Raw genomic sequence first — 27404 nt, forward strand, 5'->3', positions numbered from 1 at the left:
GAATGTGAGCTTGGGAATAGAACAAGAAGTTACTGCAGCACATGTTGAAGCTGAGCCATGACGTGAATTCCGCCTAGTTGCTTCCGCATCTCCGACAGTCTCTATTGACCAACATCTCAGGACATTAGTAACCTCTTCAACAGAAATAAATTTCACATTAATAATTCATCCTTCTGTAAGCATTCTCATTGTTTCTCCTGCAACATTTCCAGTTATGGTGACATGCTGTAATATCTGTGTATTGACCTATTGTCTATAGTGGGTGTGGTGATGTATATGCAGCCCACAGAGGGACTGATGGAAACACATACACTACATACACTGATGTGAGCAAAGGAATTATTCGATAAAAGCAATTCTATTCCAGTGGAAAAGAATATACCAACTAATTTTCAACCACAGATCAAGAAGAAATGGCAATCAACAAAGTAGTGTGAGGTGGCTTTCCAAAAGGTAAAGAAAGTGGTGACTTCAGACACTGTATTCACGTATTATGATTCTCATCATTCAGTGAAGCTTGCCTGTGATGTCTCGCTTTATGGTATAGGTGCAGCATTGTCACATGTTATGAGTGATGGAGGTGAATGCCCCACAGCCTTTGGTTCATGTTCCCTTACTGCTGCAGAGAAAATTTATGCACAGACTGACAGAGAGGCCTTGAGTCTGGTTTGAGGTGTAAAATGTTTCAACCAATACTTGTATGGGAGAGAGTTTCCCCTCATTACTGATCATCAACCACTAGTGCCCCTTTTCAATCCGCAGAAGTGTGTTCCACTAACAGCAGCAGCATAAAGGCAGAGATGGGCTCTGTATCTTGAAGTACACAATTACAAGATTGAATTTCAAGAGTATAACTAATCATGGAAGTGCTGATGGTTTGTACAGTTTACACTTGGAATAGGAAATACCTGAGAAATTTACAAAAAAAAAGGGACACTCCTTTTGATGCATTCTCTGTAATGCAAGTCGAAATTCTCCCTCTTACATCAAAGGTGATCCAAACAGAAACCAGAAAAGACCCCATACTGTCTCAGGTCTACATGGCCAACTAAAATGGCTGGAATGTGGAGAAGAATCTCTAGTTCCCCTACTTTTACCAGTGCCAAATTGCATATGTGGGGATTGAGATTTATAGTATCATCCAACCAGAGAGTGAAAGTGTTGGAGGAGCTACGTGCTGATCATCTCGGCATGACCAAGATGAAAATGTTGGCTCAAAGTTTTGTCTGGTGGCCTGGGATAGATCAGCAACACGTTCAGAGGATGCCAGGGGCAGCACCTCTCCATCCCTGGGAATGGCCTGTATTGCCCTGGCAGAGGATTATGTGGATTGTTCTGGGCTACTCCTGGGAACAAATTTCTTGGTGGAATAGTGGATACAGCTACAAAGTGACCAGAAGTGTTTCAATATCCTTCATACAGCCTCACACACTGTTGATGTGTTGAGAAGCCTCTTCGCAAGGATAATGTTGCAGAACGCTTAGTCAGTGACAGTGGACCACAGTTGGTTGCAGAACAATTTAGTCATTCCTGAAAATGAATGGAGTAAGGCATATTACATCTGCACTGTACCACCCAGCTACAAATGGCTTGGTAGAAAGGTTTGCCCAGATCTAAAGAATGCACTACAAACAATGACAGCGGAACACACTCACTAACACTGAATCAGAAGCTCACCAATTTCCTCCTTCAATATCATAATGTAGCACACTCCACCATCAACAACTCACCAGCTATGCTGTTCCTGGGTTGTCCCTTGCGTTCACGCTTGGATCTCCTCAAAAACAATCTCAGAAGGACAAACAGCTGAGACAAATTTGGGGCTCCTCAAACAAGGAGGTTTGTTGTTTCACTTCTAGACAAGCAGTCCTCGCGAAGGACTACAGAGGTGATCAAAAGTGGATACTCAGTAAGATTAAGGACAGAACTGGACCACTCTCCTACACAGTGCAGATTGCATCTGATGTCATCTGGAGATGACACATCAATCACTTGAGGAGAGCAGAGTCAACTGTTAGAGAAGAACGATGTTCAGAGCTGTCAGAACCATCTTCTACAGTCCCAAAGTCAACTCCTACAACCACCACAGAAGAGGCCGCAGAACCTGAGATTGTTTCATCACCACAAGTCTCACCTGTCAAGCAATGACCCACTCCCCACCTTGTCAGGAAAAATGTTATCCCACAGGTGTAATAAATCCATCGCAGTGATTAAATCTTTAGGCCTGAATGGGACCATTTAAAATTTACTATGCTGTGGATGCCTGTACAGTAGTTGTATTATGTAGTATACTGTGTATACTGTATAGCTGAGATGCTTTCTATATTGAGTTGGAGATAATAGCTAAGCAGGGAAGTGCTGTGTATTTAATATTTAAGTAATATTTGAGTGTATTGGCGCGTGGCCAAGTGGTTAATGTGTCAGTCTAGTGATCTGAAGGTTGCTAGTTTGAGCCTCAGCTGAGGCAGCATGTTGTGTCCTTGAGTAAGGCACTTAACCACACATTGCTCTGCGACGACACCAGTGTCAAGCTGTATCGGCCCTAGTGCCCTTCCCTTGGACAACATTGGTGGTGTGGAGAGGGGAGACTTGTAGCATGGGCAACTGCCAGTCTTCCATACAACCTCGGCCAGGCCTGTGCCTTGGAAACCTTCCAAGGCGCAAATCCTTGGTCTCATGAGACTAACAGATGCCTATAAAATATTTGAGTAATATTGTAGATGTACTGTTTTTTTGTTGATATAAGTCATTATGAGTTGTATATACAAGGTGCATGAATGGCATATGTCATTACATCACCTCTTCGTAGACACACATCTCACTAAAAGTAAAGACAAAACTAAGAGTAGAGATGAGTTATCCCTGGCTCAGGGGTGATTTTTTTCCTGATTAGTTCCTGGAGTTACAAAATATAACAATTCGGAGGAGAGAAGACAATCTCCTTTCACTACCATTTAGGTATTTAGCACTACAGACAGGGGATGAATTTACAGGCATGTTGTTTGCAAATATTGAATATACCAAGATCCAAAAATAGACTAGAATATAAATTTCCACTGTTGATATGCTTTAAAAGTCTCTATTTGAGAAATATAAGGTGATTAAATATGTTTATATGAGGTGGTAAGATTGATTTCCCTCAACATGAGAAATTCTGCAGATGTTGGAAATCCAAAGCAAGACATGCAAAACATTGGAGGAACTCAGCAGGTTGGTTAGCATTTATGGAAAGGAATGAACAGTCGACGTTCTGGGCCGAGACCCTTCTTATGACTGAGAAGGAAGGGGAAGATGCCAGAACAAAAAAGTGGGGGGAGGGGAAGGAAGCTAGCTGGAAGGTGATGGGTGAAGGCAAGATTGTGGGAAAGGTCAAGGGCTGGAGAAGAAAGAATCTGATAGGAGAGGAGAGTGGACCATAGGAGAAAAGGAAGGAGGAGAGGACCCAGGGGAAGTAATAGGCAGGTGAGAATAAGCAAAGTGTCAGAATGGGGAATGGAGGAAGGGGGACAATTGGTTTACCGGAAGGAGAAATCGATATTCATGCCATCGGGTTGGAGAGTACCCAGGCAGAATATAAAGTGTTGCTCCTCCAACCTGAGACCGGCATCATCTTGGCGTAAGAGGAGACTGACATGTTGGAACGGGAATGGGAACTGGAATTAAAATGTTTGGCCAGTCTGAAGTTCCGCTTGTGGTGGATAGTGTGGAGGGGCTCGACAAAGCGGTCTGCCAATTTATGACAGGTCTCAATTGTCATCAGGTTAGCCCCTTTCCTCTCCCCCGACATTTTTAATCTGGGATCTTCCCCCTTCCTTCTCAGTCCTGACGAAGGGTCTTGGCCTGAAATGTTGACTGTCTATTCTTTTCCATAGATGCTGCCTGACCTGCTGAGTTCCTCCAGCATTTTGTGTGTGTTCCTTGGATTTCCAGCATCTGCAGATTTTCATGTCTCTGCTGGGCTTTCACTTGCTTCAAGTAGGTTTGGCAGAATACACGTCCACTTTATGGAGAAGCTTTTACACAATGAGGCTGTTCTCATATTGGATACCAATAGATCAGAGAAGACAAAAACACTTCTGCATTACAATGGTTAATAAGATAACATTATAACACAACTGAAAAATAGCTAGTCTAAAAATTAAAAGAACAATTGTTCTGTATAATCAGATTATATTAATTAATTCTGAGAAGTGTATTAATGATGTTGATGCATTTTGAAGGTTTTTTTTAATAATATTTGTTCTCCAAGCTCTATGTAGCACCCTGCACCTTTCTTTTGAGTTAAATTATCATCACATTTTTCAAGATGCTATGAAATATGAAATTTCATCCAGTAATTACCTGTAAGAATCAGAATTCTAAAGTCTATATTATACTATTGTACTCAAATAGCAACTTACATTTTGACATGCATTTTTTATTCAGTGAAGTGGGAGTATTTCTTTGAGTATTATGAATGCAACTTTCAATTTATTTTCATCCTTTATACGAATTTCAAGACCTTTCAAAATGTCATGCAAAATGCATAAAGGATTTGCTACATTTGTAAACCAAAGATTTGTTTTTGAGACATACGCACTTTCATTTCATCCTTTCCTGAATTAATCCATAGATTTTCTGTGAATGTCTGTAAGTATATCATTTTAACTTTAATGGAGCAACATTGCATTGAAAATCAAAACATGACTGTTCTACCATGAGGTCCATGTTAATCTGTGGTCTTACTTTCTAGGGACTGCAGTGAGGCCAATAGCTTTAAAAGCAATATCTAACATCGGTCGGGCAATACCAGGGTTTCCAATCCTAGCTGCAGGAGGGATCGATTCAGCTGAGGCAGGACTACAGTTTCTACATTGTGGTGCTTCTCTGCTGCAGGTAAATTTTATTTAACCAGTAGAGTTGTGCAGATCTCTGTGATTACTGTTATACATTCAAACAATCTGTAAGGACCATTGTCAGCTTTTTAAATCTTAATACTAATGCTGGAGGTGTCTCTGTAACCACAGCGAATAGTACAATACTATTAAATTATGTCTTTGGGGAGACTGGAAGCAGAACAGGATTAGAAAAGATTGCATGTGGCTATTTATTGTTCATAACTACTTAACCCTTTACGTGCAACAGTATTATACTTCTGTTGCAGATTTTCTGCTTTGAATCTCCTTATACTAAATAAATTTGTGTCTTTGGGCTCATTGTGCCTGAGATACAAATATAAAAGCAAGTATAAGGTTTACATATATGGAGGATGGTGATTGATTTGATGGGAACAACGGTCTTCAAAGGAAATGAATAAGCAGCTGTGTGATATCAGAGGCACCATGACAGATGGAGAGTTAAGTTTGCCATTAAGTACTTATGCAGAGTGATCATATGTAATTAGGTACAAGTGGCTAGAGTAAAAGAAGAAATAATAACTTAAGAACACAGATTCAATTGGCAAAGGTAATACTTGTGGCCCTCTGCTGTTCGGGGTTGACCATGGATGTTGTGTCCCGGCTGACTATGTGATATGCAAGCTAGGGCAGTACGATATGGGGAGCAAGCTGTTGCCCCTGCAGCAGGCTTCCCCCACTCCATACAGCCGATGAATCCAAAGGACTGGCAAAGACTGATACAGTTTACTACCAGCGGCGTCGCACGTGTGGACAATCAGAGTTAAACTCAATGTAGGACTGTCTTAGGGACTCCAGTTCTGGATTTTTCTCGGGGATTTACTCCTAAAGCCTTCCCCATGAGTGGGTATAGCCGCAACCCAGTCTGAGCTGAGCCCCTGAACTTGGGAGACCCAGGTGAGCTGCCAACCACAGCTGACGAGCCCCATCTGCCCGATGAATGGTAATGTGGGGAACCTCTGATATTACACAGCGAGTTAATGTGATCTCAGATGTACCACCTGAAAGGGAAATGGAAGCAGGGATGTAGTTAAAATGCAAAACTGAGTTGTATTTGTTGGAAAAGATTTAACAAAGCTGTGTGAAAAGGGCAGTAGATTTAGATCGATTGAATGGCTGCATCAAAGAGCCCTTATAGGTAGGATTGTCCCCATCTGTGTTGCATTGTTCTAACTGTTTCGGTAGAGGCAGACTTCTCAACATGACACTAGATAGATGACACAATGGGACCTAAATGGCCTTCCAGGTCCGTAATTATGCGACATAATAGTAATTTTATAAACATTTATGAATGCACAATTATTTTTCCGTGTTTCAGATTGAATAGATAGTTTCAACTTTTCATGCCAGAGCTTTGAAACACGCTTATCTGTGGTCACTAGCTCAGTGGATAACTTTATGTTTATTGTGTTCGTTATATATTGTGCTGCTGCTCTAAAAAGCTAATTTTCATGACAATAATACCTGGTGTATACATGTGTGCCTATAACACACGAGTGGCAATAGTGTAATTGGTTTTAAGAAATATAATTGAATACTACTTAACACATTTTCTATGACTGTAACAATAAAAAGACATTGCACAGATTGTTCTTGTAAATATTTTTATCATGAATAAAGTTTGAAGCATTGCCTGTTATGCTGCTGGCACTTGGGGCACCAGTGAAAGTCCTCCATCTCTGGCGGTCTTCATCATGTCAGTAACTTCTCAGTTTTCACTACTGTCAGTCATGCAAGTCCCTGGTAGAGATTCAGAAATACCATCACACTCGGATGTAGAAGGATTCTTCTTTGTTTTTTCCATAACAATTTTGTTTTACCATTCGAGGTTGACTGGTGGACCACTCTTGGTCTGACCCTACCAAGAGCCAAAGCACAAATCCCTGACTCCAGCCAACGTAGCTCTCCGGGTCATTGAGGCACACGAGTTCCCAAACCATGACAAATGTTGTGGTTCTCTTGGAGGATGATTGAAGTTCACTTTGGTTACATTTTTAAGCTCTTGAACTTAAACCATTTGTGGGACAACTTGTCACCGCATGACACCATTTTACGTTTCAAAAGTCAGACAAAGTAGAGAGTTAGGTGCTGGTGTGACTCTGCTACTGGACTCCACACTGATTCCAGTGCTGAAACACGAAAACCTTGAGCTGAGGGGCTGGACGGGCAATTCACACTTGGTCTCAAGTCTTTATGCCAACGTTACCTGGCATAGACAATGAGACTTCATACGAATGGGGTCATCAACATTGATCGAAAAGGGAAGTGATTACTCCTTTTTTATTTTACTTTATTCATTTATTATACTTTATTCATTTATCACTTTCTATTTTGTTTGGCATTTCTTTTTGTGTATTATCTAAATAAATTTTGACTGTCTGATCATCAAAGACATTTGGGAGGTTCTTACAGTATTGAGTGGAAGCAATGTTTCAGGACCCACCATCTAAAACCTAATCATTGCCAGGTGAGAGAGCTGCAGCAGTGAGGGTTTCAACTCAATTAGACCCACACAGCTGTGTAAAGAAAGTATAACTGCAGGAATTATGCAGGTGGTGAGCATGAGGAACTCAACAGAACACAATTCCATCCAACGCTATCTAAAAAGTCCAAAGCTTTTGTAAGACCTACAAAAGTGAGTATTCTAAAGACATGACAAAAAAAATTACCCAGGTGAAGACATAATTGACATTATTACAATTACCATCAGAAAAAATGTGGTGTTGTAAAGGTGTGCCATTAATTGAAACCATGGGGTGATCTATAACCAACATCGCTCCACTCCATTGGCAGGAATGTAGGGCTTTGAATGCTACACATGAACATATGTCAATGGAATAAATAAACTTAATGTTCACATTTATTTTTAAATAACTGGACTAATTTCTGATTGGTTTGAATAATATTCTTTTGTGTATGTTTAGATTTTATTTCACTTTGTTTTGCTGGTATTCCTGAGTCCTTGATTATGCCCTAGATGTAGAGTTTAGAGTGCAGTCTAGACTGGAAGTACAGACAGTAAATACTAAGTCTTTTTGCTTCCCTCACAAGGTGTCCTGTTCAAATGCATGCTTATGATTTATAATGTGACCTGTTATAAATTCTTGGGGGTTGGTACAGTGGTTTGGATGCTTTGAGGGGGAGTGAGCAGCTGAGAGGCACAGCTATAATATGCTTTCTTAAGGTGATAAGTTGGGAGTGCTGTGTGTTTCAAGCAGTACCAGAAAACAAAATCTTTCTCAGAAAAGCAAATTCCAGAGGCAATGTTCCACAGTTTTATTTTGTTTCTGCGTCCTGTTTACACAAACCTAGTCTCTTTGATTGGATCAGTAGTTGACTTGGAAAAGCAAAGACCTGAAGTCAAAAATTATACAGCAAAGCACAACATTTTTTATGCTGGATATACACAGTGGTGACAAAGGATATGCAGAGATGAAACCCACAAATGCTGTAGGCTGCAACTGCTGAAGCAGCCTTTGACTGGAGGATTAGCACTTGCAGCTGGGTTACTGAAAGGGAGCTCAACCTTATCATTGCTGGAGGGTCCAGCATATCCATTTTCTTTCAGATGGAAACCACTTGCATGTTTATCCTAGTGATTGTTCCCATTTCTAGACAATGACTGTGATGTATAGACACTGCATTAATTTTCAGGAGCTGGCTTTTAAAGAAAAGAGGCATGGCTTTTAAAAATGGTGTGCTGTTGATTTTTATATGCATGTTAGGTACTTGCTTTGAGTTTCCCATGGTTGAACCATGGATTAAAAATAACACTTGTTGGTTAACAAATATTTTAATCAAATTTGACTTTAACTCATAGCAGTGAAGCTCTCGCTGTACATTGACTATAAAATACAAACTAACATCTCATCTTTCTTATTCTCCTCCACTTACTTCTCTCATCATCTCTCTTTAATGCTTCTCTGTGTTTATCCCATCCTTCCACTCTATAGATTTTCAAAATGCCCTTTTATTTTTCCCTTGGAGATTATCAGTTTGTTGCCTTAATAGTTGAGAACATGATCATTGGCTGTTTCATTTTGTCTATCATATTCAAATTAAAATTGCAACATCAAAGAAGAAGATGTCTTGCAGGCATGTTTTAGAGTAGAATACACTATTAGGGTATTTACTGCACTGTATAATGAGCTAATAAAACAAAAAGCTGTTTGTTGATTTTGATATTTCTCCTAAGATACTAACCTACTTGTTTAATTTAAGGTCACAATTAACATACTAGCATAATAGTTAGCATGCTGCTATTACAGCTTGAGATGCAGGGTTTGGAGTTGAATTTTAGTTTCCTCTGTAAGAAAGTTTGTACGTTCTTCCCATGTGCTCATGGGTTTCCCCCGGGTGCGCTGTTTCTTTTTCCCCACAGTCCAAAGACATACCAGTTAGTAGGTTCATTGTTCTTTGTAAATTAGATTATGAGGACATGCAGTCCTCTTTTATTGTCATTTAGTAATGCATGCATTAAGAAATGATACAATGTTCCTCCAGTGTGATATCACAGAAACACATGACAAACCGACTTAAAAACTAACAAAAAACACTAATGATAACATATAGTTACAACAGTGCAAAGCAATACTGTAATTTGATAAGAACAGACCATGGCACAGTAAAAGTCTCAAAGTCTCTCGAAAGTCCCATCATCTCACGCAGACGGTGAACGTCCAGCGCCGCCAACTTGTTGATGCAGCATACTGGAAGTATCCGACCACAGTCCGACTCTGAGTCTGTCAGAAAACTCCGAGCCTCCGACCAGCACCGACCACCGCGCACCATCTCTGCCGAGCGCTTCGACCCCGGCCCCAGCAATAGGCAAAGCTGAGGATTTGGGGCCTTCCCCTCCGGAGATTCTTAATCGCACAGTAGCAGCGGCAGCGAAGCAGGCACTTCAGAAGTTACTCCAGGTGTTCCTCCGTGCTTCTCACAGCTGTCTCCATCAAATCAGGATTGTGCACGGCCCCTAGTTACACATACGATATCATTCGGAACGGCCACGCACGTTGCGTCGCGTCGCCATCTTCTCCTCCCTCCTGTCACTGTCCTTTGATTAGTTTCGGGTTAAATTGGTGGGTTGCTGGGCAATATAGCTTAGTGGGGCCGAAGGGCCTGTTCCAATCTGTTTCTCTAGGTATAATATCTAACATTTTAATATTACCAAAAATTCATGTATTGTTTTCAAGATAAAATATAAAATACAAAGCAGTCAAAATTAAATAGGCAATAAATTGAAAATTATTGATGCACAATTTGTTTAAAATATTATTGTGACCACAGTTATTTACACAGGAAATATTTTAAAGCTATTTCATTGGCCATGATATTTATGGAGATGTGACTCAGGTCGAGACATGTGATACGAATTTGAAAAAACAGTTTGGAGTGTTAGCGCTTTGTAGTATTTGATCACTCAATGGCCTTGCCTTTCTCCAAGTGCCTACTGTTGCATTTACCTTTTGCGGGTACGCAGCTCCTAACGTACTGTCAGTCCTTCTGCTGCAACCATTCATTAGGCCATTCAATCAATCATGAGTAGCAACCATAAAACTATAAGATACAGAAACAGAATTCGACCATTTGGCCCTTCGAGTCAGCTCTGCCATTTCCCCCTCAGCCCCAATCTTCTGCCTTCTCCCTGTATCCCTTCGTGCCCTGACCAATCAAAAATCTAAAAAAAAACCTCTGAATAAATAAACATAAAGACTTTGCCTCCACAGCTACCCGTGGCAACGATATTCACAGATTCAGCAGTCACTGGCTAAAAGAATTCCTCCTCATCTCCATTCTAAAAGGATGCCCTTCTATTCTGAGGCTGTGCTTTCTGGTCCTACACTCTCTTCCATCCACTCTATTAAGAACTTCCACATTTCAAAAGGTTTCAATTAGATGACCCCATTATTCTTCTGAATTCTAGTGAATACAGGCCTAGAGCCATCAAATGCTCTTCATATGACAAGCCATTCAATCCTGGAATCATTTTCATGAACCTCTTTTGAACTCTGTCCAGTCCTTTGAACTCTCTCCAGTGATAGCATATCCTTTCTCAGAAAAGAGGCCCAAAACTGCTCACAATACTCCAAGTGAGGCCTCACCAGTGCCTTATAAAGCCTTAATATTACATCCTTGTTTATTTATTCTCGTCCTCTTGAGATGAATGCTAACGTTGCATTTGCCTTCCTTACCACTGACTCAATCTGCAAATTAACCTTCAGGTTTCCTGCACAAGAGCTCCCAAGTCCCTTTGCATCTCAGATTTTTTAATTTTCTCTCCATATAGAAAATAGTCTACCCTTTTATTTCTGCTACCAAAGTGCATGGCCATACACTTCCTGACACTGCATTCCACCTCTTAAACTGTCTAAGGCCTTCTCTAGCCTCCCTACTTCCTCAGAACTACCTACCCTTCCACCTATCTTCATATCGCCTGCAAACTTAACATCAAAGACATCAATTCTATCATGCAAGTCATTGACATATAATGTAAACAGACTCAGTCCCAACACAGACTTCTATAGAACACCACTAGTCATGGGCACACACAGACTGCCCGAGCAACCTTCCGGCAGTTCATGAAGCCAGTAAACTTTTCAGTGTTTCTAAATGGTTCTCATCATCAAAGACATTTAAAAACACTTTTAAAAAAACATTTAAAACTTTTAAAAAATCTTTATTTAAAAACAATTTGTGTCAATTAATTAATCCATTAATATTCATAAAAATAAAATTTTAAAAACAACTCTTCACATATTTTTCTACCAAAGGTCAGACACGTTCAAAGCAATAGTCTCAAAGCAGTGATTTGCATAAATATAAGAGATTTAAAGCAGTGTCTGTCAAATCCCTTTTGTGTCCCTGGTCAGGGAAGTGAATAAGGCATGTGACATATTTGCTTTCATAGGTCAGTGCACAGAAGACACACGTGTAGGCCAGGAGCTTCAGATGGGGATGTTACTTTTCAAATTTACAAATCTCCAGTTAGACTGTGCTTAGATTATCATATACAGTTCCAGTTGTAATACTTTACCAGTGTTATAGCAGTTTCTTTTGTCATGGACCAATACCATTAAGCAAGGGGTCCATGGAGTCCAAGTTGGGAGTCCTTGTACTCCCAACAGGAAGGATGTGGTTGTGCAATGGTTGTCCAGGATAGATAGCGGACCGAAGGACTTTAGATATGGGTGGGGTTGATTAGGTCGTGTTGTATATTTAATATTTGAGTAATACTATAAATATATTGTTGGGAAAAATTGATGGAAGACAGAGTCACGGTCGACAGTGCATGACATTCTTGAGTTACATCAAAGGGATGGACAAGCAAAAGTTTTGAAGAGATTAGAACTTCCTAGATTAAAGACAGATGGAAGACCAAAATCACCCTCATCATACAACGCAGCACATAATGATGATGATGATTGTTTGATTAATCATTCTTTGTTGTTTATATAATGCATTGCAGGTTATATGTAAGAGTATGTGAATTGCATATGTTATGATGCTGCCACGTGATTCGAAGGTTCATTTATTATCAAAGTATGCAGCTTTGAAGTTCTTCTTCTCCAGCTAGCCACGAAACCAAGAAAGAAAAGAACAGCAGCACAATCATCAACCCCTCAAATCCCTCCTTCCCACACAAAACAAACAAAAATGGAACAGGCATATCGACCCCACCCCCCAATTCTCCTCCCACAAACATAAAAAAACAAGAAAGATTGGGGGAAAAACACAATATAAAAAAACTATAAGACTGATAAAAGTCTAAAGTCCAGGTCCATATCCAAAACGCAGAAAACCTGGGTAACATTCTTGGGGCACAGCGGCAAGCCTTTCCCGCTGCTGCAGCAGAGCGACCCCACCAGCGATCAAAAGGCAGTCTCCCCTCTCTGGCAGTAGAGCATTCTCACCAGCGATCAAAAGGCAGTCTTGGCTCTCCATAGCAGAGCAACCCCACCAGCAATCAAAAGGCAGTCTTCCCTCTCTGGTAGCAGAGCAGTCTCTCAATGATCAACAGGCAGGCAGCCAGTGCTCCCATTCCACATTCACCTGAATATTTCAATCTCTCTCATCGCTCTAATTGGCGAACAATGGAAGCTTTAATCAGCAAAATGGAGTTAAACGTCGGCTTGCAGCCTTCTCGCCACGAGGCTCGCGCACACTACCTCTGCCTCCCGGAATCGTCTGGGATACTGCAGAGCGCTGAAATGCCCAAACAATTTCTGAATTGCAAATCACAGGCTCCAACAGTTCCAGAATCACATTCAAGTCAACCAAAGGAACGTTTTACGCGGGCATCATCCTGACCGGATGATATGTGCACACGTTGCTTAAAATAAAACAGGAACTAAGACTCATATCTCTCCGCTGTCTTGTTTGCCTTTTTGAATTAGTTTTATGTATTGGAGTTGCAAAACATAACAGCCTGTGATTGCTTACCCTGGAATGAGGGAGGCTGAGGGGTGAACTGAGAAAAGTATAGAAAATCATATGAGTCGTGGAAAGAGTGTTGGTCAGAAATTTTATCTTATGGTAGAGGGTATTGAAAACAGGAGAGCTTAGGGTTAAGATGAAAGGAAGGGGTTTTAAAGGGTATTTGAGGGGAAAAGTTATTGACACAGACTGTGATTGGGGACCTACTGGTGGAATCATATTAAGAGGTATTTGTATAAGCAAGACACAGAAGGCCCTACTCTGGGCAAATGGGATTAGTATAGATGGACAGAAAGGTCAGCATGGATGTGTTGGGCTGAAGTTTTTACCTCTGTGTACGACTCCATGACTGTGTGACTTATTGCATCACATAAACACCCTCCAAGCACAGTAATGAAAGGGCCAGCGTGCTAACAACTTTATTTCATACTGAATGCTTCCACTTGTAACACCTGATCCTTTTGTTATATTCCTTGCCTCTGTTTTCAAGAGTTGACTTTTTAAGGATCTGGTGAATAGCTTTTAAAGTGGTCAAATTCTATTAATCTACAAGCACAGCAGTGTAGAATAGATAGTCAAAGTCATAATTACAATACATGTTTTATATAACTGCCAGCTGAGCCACAGTTTGAAGTTGTCACATAGAACCTGTATGCCTTTCTTTTCCTGAGATTCCCTGGTACCCTATGGAACTGCCAATAGCTGTCAATATGCCTATGCCTGTTATCACTGGAGCTTGTTTTAACTTGTTTCACCAAGTATTCTAAAGAACAATCCTTGACACAGGCTTATGCCAAACTGGGCAGACCCGGAAACTGGGAGGGTTGAGAGACTGGATTTCAGAGTAATGTAGAAGTTCAAAGTAAAATTTATTATCAGAGTACATGCATGTCACCACATAAAACCATGAGATCCTTTGTCCAGCAGCCATACTCAGCAAATTTATAGAAGAGTAACTGTAAACAGGATCAATGAATGACAAATTGTGCAAATGCAAATATAAATAAAAAGCAGTAAGTGGAGGTTATGGAGTACTTTGTCTGGCAGGATGAAGTATATTCCCACTTCATGATCTGTTGGTCCCTTGTCTCTCATCCCACTTTTTCCATGTTCCCCTTGGCCAAAGAAATCAGCAGACTGAAGCAAGAAACAGAAATCAGCTTAAAATGGAGAAATATGTTCTCCATAAATAACTTCCAGTTGATTCATCCCCTAGTGACAAATTTACTGCATGTTTTATGACTTTTAAATTTGGAAACGATGAATTAGGCAAAGGTACGGCAAGTGGAACTTGCAAAAATTTTAACTTCCAACCCAACCCAAACCTTCCTATTTTAGGAAACTAAATGTACCCTAATCAATTGTCAGACAAGCAAGTTACTATTTCGATAAATGCTTGAATTTCTATAACAGTAAAAAATTCCTTTGAGATGCAAGCATGTAAAAGCAGTGAATGCCTTTAAAGGCGTTCCAATTAATGCGGTGCCACAGTTGTAGAACAGATGAAAGGGACTGATGTTAGGATTGCCAGAAAACTACTAAGAAATTCTCACTTTGATTCATTTTGATATCCAGTTACATTAGTACTGAATGTGTTGTGAGGAAGTCCACCTTTGATGTTTCTGTGCAGCAGCAATTTGAGTGCATGCAGTCTTACCAGCTAAGGTCAACATAGATTGCTTAACCAATTTAGTACAAAAAAATAAGAAGATAATGTTATTGTCAGATCTGCTCAAAAAGAGAAAAAATACAAAATAATGGAATTTAACCAATGAAAAAAACATATTCATTGAATGAACAACATTTAAAAATCTATATTAAATACACCAGGTGAAAAGCATTTGTAAATTATAAATGTTCTCTTTGAAAGCTTATAGTGTGTCCAATGCCTATAGTAGGCTGCATTTGGGTACAATAGGTATGACATTTAGGAAAAAGAGAAAATCTGCAGATGCTGGCAATCCAAGCAACACACACAGAGTGCTGGAGGAACTCAGCAGGCCAGGCAGCATCTATTGAAAAATGTACAGTCGACGTTTCAGGCCAAGACCCTTCAGCGGTGTTTTCTTCATATATGATGCCTGGCCTGCTGAGTTCCTCCAGCATTTTGTGTATGATATTTAGAAATGTGGGTTCAAAGTATTTTTGTATAAAGAAAATGTGTAATTGCAAATGTATACACAAAGATGCAGAATAATATTTATTATAGCAAGCAATATTGGTAACTGGGAGGGATGGGTCTGCACAGTAGGTCAGTGGTTAGTATTGCGCTTTACAGTTCCAGAGACCAGGGTTCAAATCCCACAGCTGCTTGTAAGGAGTTTGTACGAGTGACCACGTGGATTTCCTCCAGGTGCTCCGGTTTCCTCCCACAGTCCAAAGATGTGCCGGTTGGTAGGTTAATCGGTCATTTTAAACTGTTCTGTGATTAGGCTGCGATTAAATCGGGGGTTACTGAGGAGCATGGCATGAAGGGCCTATTCCATATTGTATGTCAATACAAATAAATAAAAATAAAAAATATTATATTGTTTTTAGAAGATGAAAAGTATTATTTTGGATTTTTAAAAAGTCCTAAAAATATGGAAAGACTGGAATTTTAGCTAATATCATTCTTATATGTTTATTTCTGGACATAAAATTCACAAGCCTTCCACAATGACACAAAACCAGAATGGGATACTTCAGTCATCGGTACTTCGGTACACCGCTCGATTTAGGGACTTTTCATATAAGGTATATTATCCCTTAAGAGCAGCCTGAGGTACTTACATACTCCCAGGCTATTTGGACAGAAATGTGCTCCCAGTTCCATCACGTTCTTCAACCCAGATCCCTTCCACTTACCGTCCATACAGAAATATAAGCTAAACATGTAAAACAAAAGCTTTAACTTCCTATGGTAAAAGTTGCAAGATTCTGCTGCTAGTAAGAAATGTTGGGGGTCAGAACAATGAACAGAGATGCCCATCCATCGAATCTGCAGTTTGTGTCATTGATCGAATTTATTAGCCGCACCACTAACTAGCGCTAGACTGACTGGAGTGTTGAAAATGATGCTAATAAGCTCCATGTTGGACTACATGTTTTTTCTTAACATTCTCTGCCTCCTGGTGCTGCTGGCATGATGGAAAATGAGTGTGTATTCACTGAACCAGAATTTTCACCATTGGTGGTAAGATTTAATTTGCTTTAGAAGTCATTTGGGGGCACCAATCATGTTCCACAAATTGAGGGAGTTTTTATTTTAACATGGTCAAGAAAGGCCTCAGTTGCATCTTCTCACTGAATCATAGAAATTACAGATAGAGGCTAATCCGCCCATCTTATCCATGATAGACAAAAATCAACAAAACATTAATCTAGCCTCCCAGGTCATTCCAGCATCCGCAGTTGCCTGTGTCTCCTCAGCTCTCAGTCCCAGCGAGTCAAGTGTTGAACAAGGTTCCTTTCAAATGTGGGGGGGGGGGGGGGAGCGGTGGTGGGGCTTCAGCCTCAGACAACGAGTTCCAACGATACCTCTCCCTCCCCACCACAACCCATCAAGTGAAGTCGTTTTTCTCCAGTCTACTACCCATTAAATCTACGGGTCCTGGTTTGTGACCTCTCTGTTTTCTGTTAATCCTAACTCCACCTTGGACTATATATTTTTGTCCCTCTCAGCTTGCACTAGTGACATTATATTGCTTATTTCTGCTCACATAAATTGTATATAATAAATGGTAATTTAAATTTATTTTAATTTATGTTTGTGCTGTTTGTATACTATTGCAAAATGCTATTTTTTCATGTCATTTTTACCCCGTGTGTGCATGCCAATGTCAAAAAAGAAATCTTGAACTTGAATTTACCCTGCAAATGCCCCCTGTAATTTTTAATTCCTGAATTAAATATCTCTGCAGTCTCCAATAAAAAAAACAACAACGGCTCAGAGAGTTATAATGTTGGCATTATCATCTTTGGACATGTTTTAACAGGAGATGTCTAGTTCAGAAGTGCTGGGCCGAAGAGCCTGCTGCTGTACTAAATAAGCGTGTGACACTATGAGTGCACTCGCCTGGGCCTCTAAGACAAAGCCTGCCTTTGGCAACTCTGCTTTTCTCAGGAAGGCGTTGCTGGTGTGTCTCCTCTGATCCTTGCTGAGGTGCAGAAGCCTTTGACAGAAGTGAATCCAAAGATTACCATTGCATTAATGAAACACAATACTCCCAGCTCACCACAGGGAGCATATACAGGATCAGGCTATATACAGTTGAAAGACACATTAAGCAAATGACAGCTGGAACATTATGTTCCTGAGGGATAGGTTGCATCAGCTGGATGTACAATTACAAGGTTTTATAGGATGACACCATTTGCAATAGCACGGGATGTCATAAATAGTGTGCACGAGATCAAACAAGCCCTTCCCTGTTAAATCCATTCTATTGAACAGCAAAACCTTCCATTCTTTCGTTGCATGTGTTGTGTCAGCCCACAAAAACAAAATTCAGCACATTAAACCTGTGAAGTGTTTGATTAGGCTTCACAGAATCAATGGCTGCTGTACTTGTGGGAGCAATGTGTGGTCATCTATGTCTTGGTGGGTCACATTCCTGCCCGAAAGCCAGAAAGTGATGACTTAAAAGTCCCATTTCAGAAATTTGAACACGAAATACAGCCTGATTCTCCAATGCAGTACTCCCATGGAACTGGTAGGATATAAAACTACGACGCACACCAAAGTTGCAGTCTACAGGGCCTGCGTCCTCAGCACACTGCTTTACGGCAGCGAGACCTGGAGCCTCTACTACAGGCAAGAGCGGCGTCTCAACGCCTTCCACCTTTGCAGCCTGAGACGCATCCTGGACATCACGTGGACTGACCGAGTCACCAACAATGAGGTCCTGGCCTGCACCCAGATACCCAGCCTCTTCACCCTGTTCCAACAACGCCATCTCCGCTGGCTGGGCCACGTACACCGCATGTCAGACAGGAGGATCCCGAAAGACCTGCTTTACGGGGAACCGGCCACCGGCAAGAGAGCACAAGGGTGGCCCCATCTTCGTTTCAAAGACCTTTGCAAGAGAGACATTAAGTCACTGAAAATGAACGTCGAGAGGTGGGAGGACATCGCAAGCGATCGCTCTCACTGGAGGCTGGAACTACGCAGAGGTCTAAAAAGAGGAGAAGAGAAGCTGAGGCTTGCTGCTGAAGAAAAGCACACTCCTCGGAAAAACAGCACCAAGATAACAATGGAGGACAGTGCCTTCAAGTGCAGTCGATACAGCCGAGACTGTCACTCCTGTGTGGGCCTCTACAGCCACAACAGACACTGCTCTAACACAGACTGAAGCTAGACCTTCCAGGCGCAGATCCATGGTCTCGCGAGACTAACGGATGCCACCAATAATCTTCCCTCTCTGGTGCTGTAAGCCATTCCATGAATGAAAGCAGGTATTGCCCTGACCAATTTTTTCTCTCTCTGACCATGTAACTTAAAAAGTGAACATTATCCAGTAGCTATCATATTGCTGTATGGCTAATTTCCACAATTCCACAATAAGTACTGTTTTTTAAAAGCCCGTCATGTCTGTACAGCACCGTAGGTCGTACAGATGCTGTAAAAGTTGCTCCAAGGCGTGTGATATTTGGATCACTTTGCTGCTCATTGCTGCAAACACACAGAACTCACAAAACTCTAGGGTGCTTATTATATTCTGAAAAGATATTGTTTTACTCATCTAACATTCCTTTCAGAGGGTAGACCCAACTCCATAGTCATATGACTAACGCTTGCACAGGCCTGTTACTGTACCCTGCTGCCACCTCCATGTGCTTTTGCTTGCATGTGCTCCATCACCACTCTTGCTCCCATTTCGAGCTCTGTGTCTGAATGTCCCTGGGCACTGGATCCATCCTGCTGTCTGCGTCACGCCATGTGTTTGATGCACCGTGCTATGATGTGCTAAGTTCCTTGTGAAACCCGCACCTGCGTTTCATGGGAAGATCTTACAGAGAGGTAAAAAAAGGCAGGTGTCCTGCAATGGTGTCAGGAGAGATCCCATCAAGCTGAGGTAGCTTGCCAGGATATTGTTAAAATAAATTGTGTGTGAATGAAATGAGGCTAATAAAAGGAAGATACTTGCCGTGTGAGGCATCCAGATGGCAAACCTACTTTATTATGCTACTTTATTAGGTACACTTCTGCACCTGCTCGTTAATGCAACTATCTAATGAGCCAATCATGTGGCAGCAATTCAGTGCATAAAAGGACATGGCCCAGACGTTCAGATGTCATTCAGACCAAACATCAGAATGGGTAAGAAATGTAATCTAAGCGACTTTGACCTTGGAGTAATTGGTGCCAGGCAGGGTGGTTTGAGTATCTCAGAAATTGTGATCTCCTGGGATTTTCATGTACAACAGTGTCTAGAGCTTACAGAAAATGGAGTGCAGAAGAGCATCTCTAAAAGCACAACACATTGAACCTTGAAGTCGATGGGCTGCAGCAGCAGAAGACCATGAACATATACTCTGAGGCCAATTTATTAGATCAGAAGGTTCCTAATAAGGTGGCCAGTAAGTGTATGACCTTGCACACTGTTAATGGACTTAGGCCCTAATACTTCAAAATCAGTGTTTAGGGGTTTCGAAGGTTTGGAGTGTGTGGGGGTTATGTCCTAGGGAGTTTACTGTATATTGAGAATGCCATATTCAATCCACTGCCTTTAAAGTAGAACAGAGAGATCTAGGAATAATGGTGCATAGTTCCCTGAAGGTGAAATCTCATGTGGATAGGGTGGTGAAGAAAGCTTTTGGTATGCTGGCCTTTATAAACCAGAACATTGAGTATAGGAGTTGGGATGTAATGTTGAAATTGTACAAGGCATTGGTGAGGCCAAATTTGGAGTATTGTGTACAGTTCTGGTCACCAAATTATAGGAAAGATGTCAATAAAATTGAGAGAGTACAGAGGAGATTTACTAAAATGTTGCCTGGGTTTCATCTCCTAAGTTACAGAGAAAGGTTGAACAAGTTTGGTCTTTATTCTTTGGAGCATAGAAGGTTGAGGGGGGACTTGATAGAGATATTTAAAATTATGAGGGGATAAATAAAGTTGACGTGGATAGGCTTTTTCCATTGAGAGTGGGGGAGATTCAAACAAGAGGACATGAGTTGAGAGTTAAAGGGCAAAAGTTTAGGGGTAACATGAGGGGGAACTTCTTTACTCAGAGAGTGGTAGCTGTGTGGAACGAGCTTCCAGCAGAAGTGGTTGAGGCAGGTTCGATGCTGTCACTTAACCAGCCAGCCAAAACATATATATTGATGCAGCTATAAAGAAGGCAAAACAGCAGCTATATTTCATTAGGAGTTTGAAGAGATCTGGGTTACGGGCTGAGTGCAGGTTGGTGGGACTAGGTGAGAGTAAGAGTTCGGCACGGACTAGAAGGGCCGAGATGGCCTGTTTCCGTGCTGTAATTGTTATATGGTTATATGGTTATAAAGTGACACTGAGATGTGGACGAGGGTTCAGCAGCCTTCAAGAAAGTAAACTGATATTTTTATGTGTATGTCTCTATAACAATGAAGCAGCAAGATATTGATTGAACTGAATTTGAGGTTAGATTCTGGGCACAGCCTACTCACAGAGAAACCCCACAGCCCTATGTTTTGGAGCAGCGGAATCAGGAGTGTTTACCTTGGCCTCTTGAGCAAAACCAACCCCTACACACCCCTATCATTAACCACATCAAATCTCCCTATCATCAGCCAGTGATAAAACAAATTCTGCTAGGAACGGTCCAATGGTAAATTGGTCTAATATCGTCAAACTTACCAAAGTACAGTGAAAAACTTGGTTTGTGTGCCGTATAGGTCATTGTGTAATGAGGTTAAATAGATATTCTTCCTTCCTAGCGTGTCGCACCAGACAGTCAGCCATTCTTGTCTGGCGCGTAGTGTCAGGATTGGTCTGCTTTCCGATTAACCAGTCACGATATGAACGTTCCTGACTCGACTCTTGTTTTTTACGAGGCCGAGTGGCTAGCTCGACACTCAACCCGGCACAGATGGAAAGCGTGGCCCCACTTGGATTCAAACTCTGGAGCCTTCGCTCCGAAGTCCAGCGCAGATGCCACTGTGCCACCAGCCAGCCAAAACATATATATTGATGCAGTTATAAAGAAGGCAAAACAGCAGCTATATTTCATCAGGAGTTTGAAGAGATCTGGTTTGTCACCTAAGACACACAAAGGCTTCTACAGATGTACCGTGGAGAGCATTCTGACAGACTGCGTCACTGTTTGATATGGGAGTGGGGCCACTGCCCATGACTGAAAGAAACTACAGAAAATCGAAAATTAGTCAGCTCCATCTTGCGTATCTCTTCAAGGAACGATGCCTCAGGAAGGCAGTGTCCATTATTAAGGACCGCCATCGCCCAGGACATGCCCTCTTCTCATTGTTACCATCAAGAGGGAGGTACAGAAGCCTGAAAGAATACCCTTAATGGTTCTCGAACGGTTTCTTATCCTCTGCCATCCGATTCTGAAATGGAGATTGAACCCATGAACACTTCCTCACTTATATTATTTTTCTGTTTATGCACTGTTTTTAATTTAAATATTTAATGAACATTTATATACTTACTGTAATTAATTCACTTATTCATTTTTTTTGATATTACTATGTACTTCCATGAACTGCTGCCACAAAGTTAACAAATTTTAACGCATACGCTGGTGATTTTAAACCTAATTCTGATTATGATTTTAATTTGCATCAGACTTTTTATTCTTCAAACCATTAGTCTGATCTCAACCACAAAGTCATTCATGTTCTCAGCAATTTCTCAACGATCCCCAGATTTGATTGACGATGGGACCAGAGCATTGTGATTCATTGCAAACTGCTCTCTGTAGATCCACTCATTGCCTCAACTGTAATTGTTCTCGCTCTATTGCTATTTTCCCTTGTACTATCTCAGTGAGCTGTTGTATGAATCGATCAGTATGGATGGTTTGCAAGACAAGTTTTCAGTGTATGTCAGTGCATATGATAATAATATACCAATTTAACTACTTAATTAGATAAATAGATGCATTAAGGTAGTAGAATGTAAAACAATAACAGAGTACAGATTGATATATTACAGAGAAAGTGCAGTGCAGGTAAACAATAAGGTGCAAGGCCATAACAAGGTAGATAGAGCGGTCCAGGGCCATCATACAAGAAGTCCATTCAATATTCTTATAAGAGCGGGATGTTGGCACTCATTTCCAGAGAACTATAATATAAAAGCAATGCTGAGGCTTTATGAAGCATTGTAAAGACAACACTTGGAGTATTCACGCTGGTTTCCATGATGTGCTTAGTTGTGTGTACAACTCTCTGCAATTTCTTACAATCTCAGACTTCTTGTCCCATCAACCCGCAATGCATTTGGATAATGATTTTAGATTAATTCTGGGAGAAAAGAATTAGAAGCCCAAAGCTGAGTTCAACCCACAGAACTGACCTCACTTGCTGAATTAACTGCAGGCACACTGTTATGTCTTGTGGCTGCTTCTGAAAACGCTTCCAGCTCACTGGGGCTGACATCTATTCAGGCTGGGAACTGTGAAGTTAAATTGCCACCACCCATTCCTCCCCACTGTCCCACTCGCACATTTCCCAGCTGCCACCCAGCTAAGCCCCTGTAAACAGCCATCTGCAGCATTTGTTTCAGATCTGATGGTTTTCTTCCTATCTCTTTTCCCCAATTATTGATTGCCTGTTAAGAACATAGAAGATGGAACATTAGAGCATAGTACAGACCCTTCAGCTCATGATGCTGTGGCAACCATCTAACCTACTGTAAGATCAATCTAACCCTTCCTTCCTACATAACCCCCCATGTTTCTATCCAGAACGAGGGGTCACAGTTTGAGGATAAAGGGGAAGCCTTTTAGGACCGAGATTAGGAAAAAGTTCTTCACACAGAGAGTGGTGAATCTGTGAAATTCTCTGCCACGGGAAACAGTTGAGGCCAGTTCATTGGTTATGTTTAAGAGGGAGTTAGATATGGCCCTTGTGGCTAAAGGGATCAGGGGGTATGGAGGGAAGGCTGGTACAGGGTTCTGAGTTGGATGATCAGCCATGATCATACTGAATGGCGGTGCAGGCTCGAGGGGCCGAATGGCCTACTCCTGCACCTATTTTCGATGTTTCTATGTTTCTATAATCCTCATACCTACCTAAGTGATTCTTAAATGCCCTTAAAATATCTGCCGCCACCATCCTCTGTATAAAAACTTGTCTCTGACATTCCCCCTATACTTTACTCCAATCTCCTTAAAACTATGCACCCTCATATTAGCCATCTCCATCCTGGGAGAAAGTGTCTGGCTACGCACTCAATCTATGCCTTGTCACCTTGGACACCACTATCAAGTCACCACGCATCTTCCTTTGCTCCACAGAGCCCTAATTCGCTCAACCTGTCCTCATATGACATGAAATCACACATAACAGTATAACCAATGGGCTCTGCACAACTTGCTCAGCAACAGTCCCCAAGAGCCCAGGGTTATGCTCCTTTACTGTAGGAATCAATTATAATAGAGATTCCGGAGGCATTGCTGTTTCAGGGCACACCTTGCAAGATTAATGTTTGCTGGTACAAGCTATTTACATGTAAAATATGTACTAGGCTGCTGCTATGACAGGAAGAAGTGAGAGGTGAGGCTGGGTTTAACTCACAGGAAATGGGTGGCTTGAGGTTGCCAACATGATAAAAATTTAAGAGTCTGAAAGCCCAATGCAGTTTTCATTCAAAATATATTCTTCTGGAATTTACGGAGGTGAACTATCATTGCATTTAAGAAACTTGATATGACGATGGTCTCAGTTTAAACCTTCTTCGTAATCTGGATGTTGGTGGGAGCGGCTTTCAGGGGAATGTAAATGCCTTTCCTGAACAGCCAGTGATCTAGCATTCAGAGCAGTAGACTCACACACAGCACCTCAGCCATCCTATTCCTGTTAGTTCACCATGTACTATTCACCCCCAGCCAAAACATTCTGTGCTTGACGATACACCCTCTCACACTTCCGAACATCCCCATCACTCTACTGTCATCAGGGATTGGACATCTTTTTGTGTGTCAAGGATTTGGACCCATTTGCTCACATGCCCCCATCTGCATCTAAGACAAACTTTTTTAAATGAAGCCAAATTTTGAAGGTGGGAATATGGCACGGAATAAATCTGCAGCTGTGGTGGTAAAAAAATTCACACTACCTTCTGAAAAGCCACCCTGCCTGTCAATCCCAGCATTGGCAGCACTGAAACCATATTAGTTCTCAGCTTTAGAATAATGGGGTTAAATATCACGTTGGCATCAGACTTTTTATTCTTCAAACCATTCATTTGATCTCAGCCACAAAGCCATTTGTGCTCTCAGCAGTTTCTCAATGATCCCCAGTTCCGATTGACGATGGGGCCAGAGCATGGTGATTCGTTGCAAATTGCTCTCTGCGGATACACTCATTATTTCTATTGTAATTGTTCTCATTCTATTGCTATTTTACTACCTCAATCAACTGTTTCATGAATTGATCTTTATGGATGGTTTGCAAGACAAGTCTTTCACTGTAGCTTGGTACTTGTCACAATAATATACCAATTTACTAATTTAAACCAAGTTTATTGTCATTCGAACATATACTGCAAAAATAAACCAACTTTCTGTTGGGCCAAGGTCCACAACACAGTATATATAACTCACACAAAACACATAAAGTAATATTACCACTAATAAATAACACTAACAAGTAATAGTATATATTACAGAAGATTGATATTTAGAATAAGATGCATTTACAACACAAGTCATAAAATAAACAAGACCGTAAGACCATTATCAGTTCAGTTCAGTTTTCGTTTATTGTCATTTAGGAATGCATGCATTAAAAAATGATACAACCTTCCTCCAGAATGATCTCACAAGAAAACACAGGACAGACCAACACTAAACTGACAAAACCACAGAATTACAACATATAGTCACAACAATGCAAAGCAATACCGTAATTTGATAAAGCGCAGACCATGGGCACGGTTAAAAAAAGTCTCAAAGTCCCAATAGACTCATCATCCCACGCAGGCAGCAGAAGGAAGGAACTCTCCCCGCCATGAACCTTCAAGCGCTGCCAACTCTCCGATGCAGCACCATTGGAAGCACCCGACTGCAGCGGACTCTGAGTCAGTCTGAAAACTTTGAGCCTCCGACCAGCCCCTCTGACACAGCCTCTCCGAGCACCATCCTCTGCCGAGCGCTTCGACCCTGCCCCGGCCGCCGAGCAACAAGCAAAGTCGAGGACTCAGGCCCTTCCCCTCCGGAGATTCTGGACCACACAGTAGCAGCAGCGGCGAAGCAGGCATTTCAGAAGTTTCACCAGATGTTCCTCCGTGCTCTCACGTCCGTCTCTATCAAATCAGGATTGTGCACAGCATCCTACTTGACAAATAACAGACATCACCACCGGCGTGGCCGCTACGAGCTGCGTCGCGCTGCCATCTTCTTACTAGAGCAGAGTTAGGCCATTTGGCCCATTGTGCCTGCTCTGCCATTTCATAATGGCTGATCCATTTCCCTCTCAGTCCCATTTTCTCCCCGTATCTCTTCATGCCTTGACTAATCAAGAATCTGTCAACCTTTGCCTTAAGTATACCCAATGACTTGGCCTCCACAGCCGTTTGTGACAACAAATTCCACAGGTTCACTGCTCTCTGGCTTTTCATAAGTGATGACACCTGGGAGTAAAATAGTCTCATGGCCTGGGAGGGAAGAGACTGTAAACTGGCCAGGGGGCTATATAAAATCAGGGTCGTTTTGAAGCAATGCAAAGTCCAATTTTCCAAGCTCACGAGTAAGATGCCTTGAGCACTAATATCAGAAAGCTGACTACGTATTGTTGGAAAATTGAGATCAGTACAGACTTGATTATGAATATCCTTCTCTGTGACTTATTGTAATTGATTCTTTGTAGTGTTTGGTGAGTGCAAGGAGCTGTTGCATGCAAATAAATATCTCAGTGAATATGGCAATAATTAGCTACGGTTATTTCTAAACTGATAAATATTCCTTCAAAGTTTTAACAAAAGCTGTGCAAGACAGGGCTTTGAGTGCATTTGCCTCATCTGGGAGCCATCTAGTGTTTAGTTAACAATATGCAAGAGTGTTTCGACGTTATCCAATGTACAATTCAGATGCAGTGATAGACTGGTTATAGGAGATCCACAAGGTTTGCATTTAAGTAATTAGCACAATATTTGATGATCACAAAACAAATCCCGCAAAAAAAACTCCCCTTCAGCAAAACTATTATATAAAAAAAAGTGTTGTGTTGTTCGGCATCATGGTAAATACCTCTGCAGGTATTTTACAGATTCTGATTTCCTTGAAGAATCTAAATACTATACTTCCACAATCAGGTTGCATTCTCTTTTTTTTTATTATTCTAGATAGGATTCTCTTTCTATAAAATCATGCGTATATCTTAGAAATGATTCCTCACCATGGATTAGAATCAGAATCAGGTTTATTATCACTGGCATGTGATGTGAAATTTGTTAACTTCGCAGCAGCAGCAGTTAAATGCAATACATAATCTAACAGAGAGAAAAATAATAATAAAAAATAAAATAAAACATGATAATAAATAAACAAGTAAATCAATTAATATATTGAATAGATTAAAAAGACATGCAGAAACAGAAATACTGTATATTTTAAAAAAAGTGAGGTAGTGTCCAAAGCTTCAATGTCCATTTAGGAATCAGATGGCAGAGGGGAAGAAGCTGTTCCTGAATCTCTGAGTGTGTGCCTTCAGGCTTCTGTACCTCCTGCCTGATGGTAACAGTGAGAAAAAGGCACGCCCTGGGTGCTGAAGGTCCTCAATAATGGACGCTGCCTTTCTGAGACACCGATCCCTAAAGATGTCCTGGGTACTTTGTAGGCTAGTGCCCAAGATGGAGCTGACTAGATTTACAACCTTCTGCAGCTTCTTTCGGTCCTGTGCAGTAGCCCCTCCATACCAGACAGTGTT

At 41.2% G+C, this 27404-nt stretch overlaps 1 protein-coding gene across 1 annotated transcript in view; it reads left to right on the plus strand.

Moving 5' to 3' along the window:
* LOC134354991 (dihydropyrimidine dehydrogenase [NADP(+)]-like) overlaps positions 1–27404 on the plus strand; it is a 921558-nt gene that overhangs the window by 763084 nt on the left and 131070 nt on the right. The window contains exon 19 of the mRNA XM_063064591.1: positions 4733–4875. Coding sequence (XP_062920661.1) covers positions 4733–4875 — 143 coding nt within the window. The remainder of the gene's footprint in view (positions 1–4732; positions 4876–27404) is intronic.

The sequence above is a fragment of the Mobula hypostoma genome, chromosome 12 (genome assembly GCF_963921235.1).
Source record: "Mobula hypostoma chromosome 12, sMobHyp1.1, whole genome shotgun sequence".
In the NCBI taxonomy this organism is placed as follows: Eukaryota; Metazoa; Chordata; class Chondrichthyes; order Myliobatiformes; family Myliobatidae; genus Mobula; species Mobula hypostoma.